General features: G+C 39.6%; 1 protein-coding gene across 1 annotated transcript; it reads right to left on the bottom strand.

Annotated features, from left to right (window-relative positions):
• Positions 1 to 398: 398 nt before the first annotated feature.
• LOC142556928 (uncharacterized) lies at positions 399 to 956 on the bottom strand. The gene has a single exon (XM_075668415.1). The coding sequence runs from the start codon at positions 954 to 956 to the stop codon at positions 399 to 401; it is 558 nt and encodes a 185-aa protein (XP_075524530.1).
• Positions 957 to 1212: the final 256 nt, after the last annotated feature.

The following is a 1212-nucleotide window of genomic DNA, read 5'->3' as shown; positions in this document are numbered from 1 at the left end:
GATCTCACAACAAAAAATATGAATTGTAATTGCACTACCTTACATGTTTTAATTTACATATGAATAACGGAATCATAATCTCACATCTATCCTAATTTTACAATTATGTTACATATTTTCTACAATTATTAAAATCTATTTTAAAAAAAAACAAAACTAATGGTCGACCATCTAGCTAATGGTCGACCATCAAGCTAATGGTCGACCATGAGCTTGATGGTCGACCATCAAAATCATGGCCGACCATCACCCTCATGGTCGACCGATAGCTTGATGGTCGATCAAAGAAAAATAATGGTCGACCATGAGCTTGAACGTCGACCAAAAAAAACTTATGGTCTACCAATCAAGCTAATGGTCGACCAAAAATAAAACTTTGGTCAACCCTCAAGCTATCTCTAGCGGAATTCACCGATCGAAGGAATTCTGTTTTGTTTTCTTCTGCCAACTCTCTTATCTAACAAAGGAGGCAACACCAATAGAAAATTAATGTTGCGTGGCCATTCATTTTCTTCCGGAACGGGATACACAGTCTCTGAGTAAGCCATGCACCATGACATTGTAGAATAGTACTCTGAACACATATCATATAATTCAATCTTCGCTAACCAACTAGCTGCGATGGCATGAGCACATGGGATTCTATCAATATCAAAAACTCGACATGTGCATCTTTTTGATTCGAGGTCCACTATGACCGAATGTCCACGACTCCTAACATCAAACTCCAGACGTCCTAATTCAAAAACTTGCATTCCTTGGGCATCTGTGAACCTGCTACGAAGAATCCCCTTGATCGTCGGGGTCAAGTTAGTGTTACTTGCCATTGATGCGTGGCGATATCGGGCAAACCAAAATGAGGCCAGTTTCTGCAAAAAATCTAAGAGTGCAATGATTGGCAGCTTCCTTTCTTCAAGTAGTCTAGCATTGATCGACTCAACCCCGTTTGTCGTCATAATATTATAACGGGTCTTCGGACAATACGCTCGAGTCCATCTATCAAGTGAGCCTCTCTCGTCCAAATATTGCGCTGCCTCAGGATATCTATTCCTAAATCATTGTATGCAATATCAAACTCGAAAGTTTTATAAATGTTTGCAATGTGCAAAAACATTTCAGTTGCACCCTTCTTTTTGCATCAGGTCTTCATGTTTTGGGATAAATGCCACGTACAATGACCATGATGCGCATTTATATAGGCAGTAGAAACCG

This window comes from Primulina tabacum, chromosome 9, assembly GCF_025594145.1.
Source record: "Primulina tabacum isolate GXHZ01 chromosome 9, ASM2559414v2, whole genome shotgun sequence".
In the NCBI taxonomy this organism is placed as follows: Eukaryota; Viridiplantae; Streptophyta; class Magnoliopsida; order Lamiales; family Gesneriaceae; genus Primulina; species Primulina tabacum.
This window is presented reverse-complemented; position numbering and strand designations above follow the sequence as displayed.

Excerpts from the sequence above, each read along its gene's own strand:
- LOC142556928 (XM_075668415.1), bottom strand. The coding sequence starts at position 956 with ATGACGACAAACGGGGTTGAGTCGATCAATGCTAGACTACTTGAAGAA.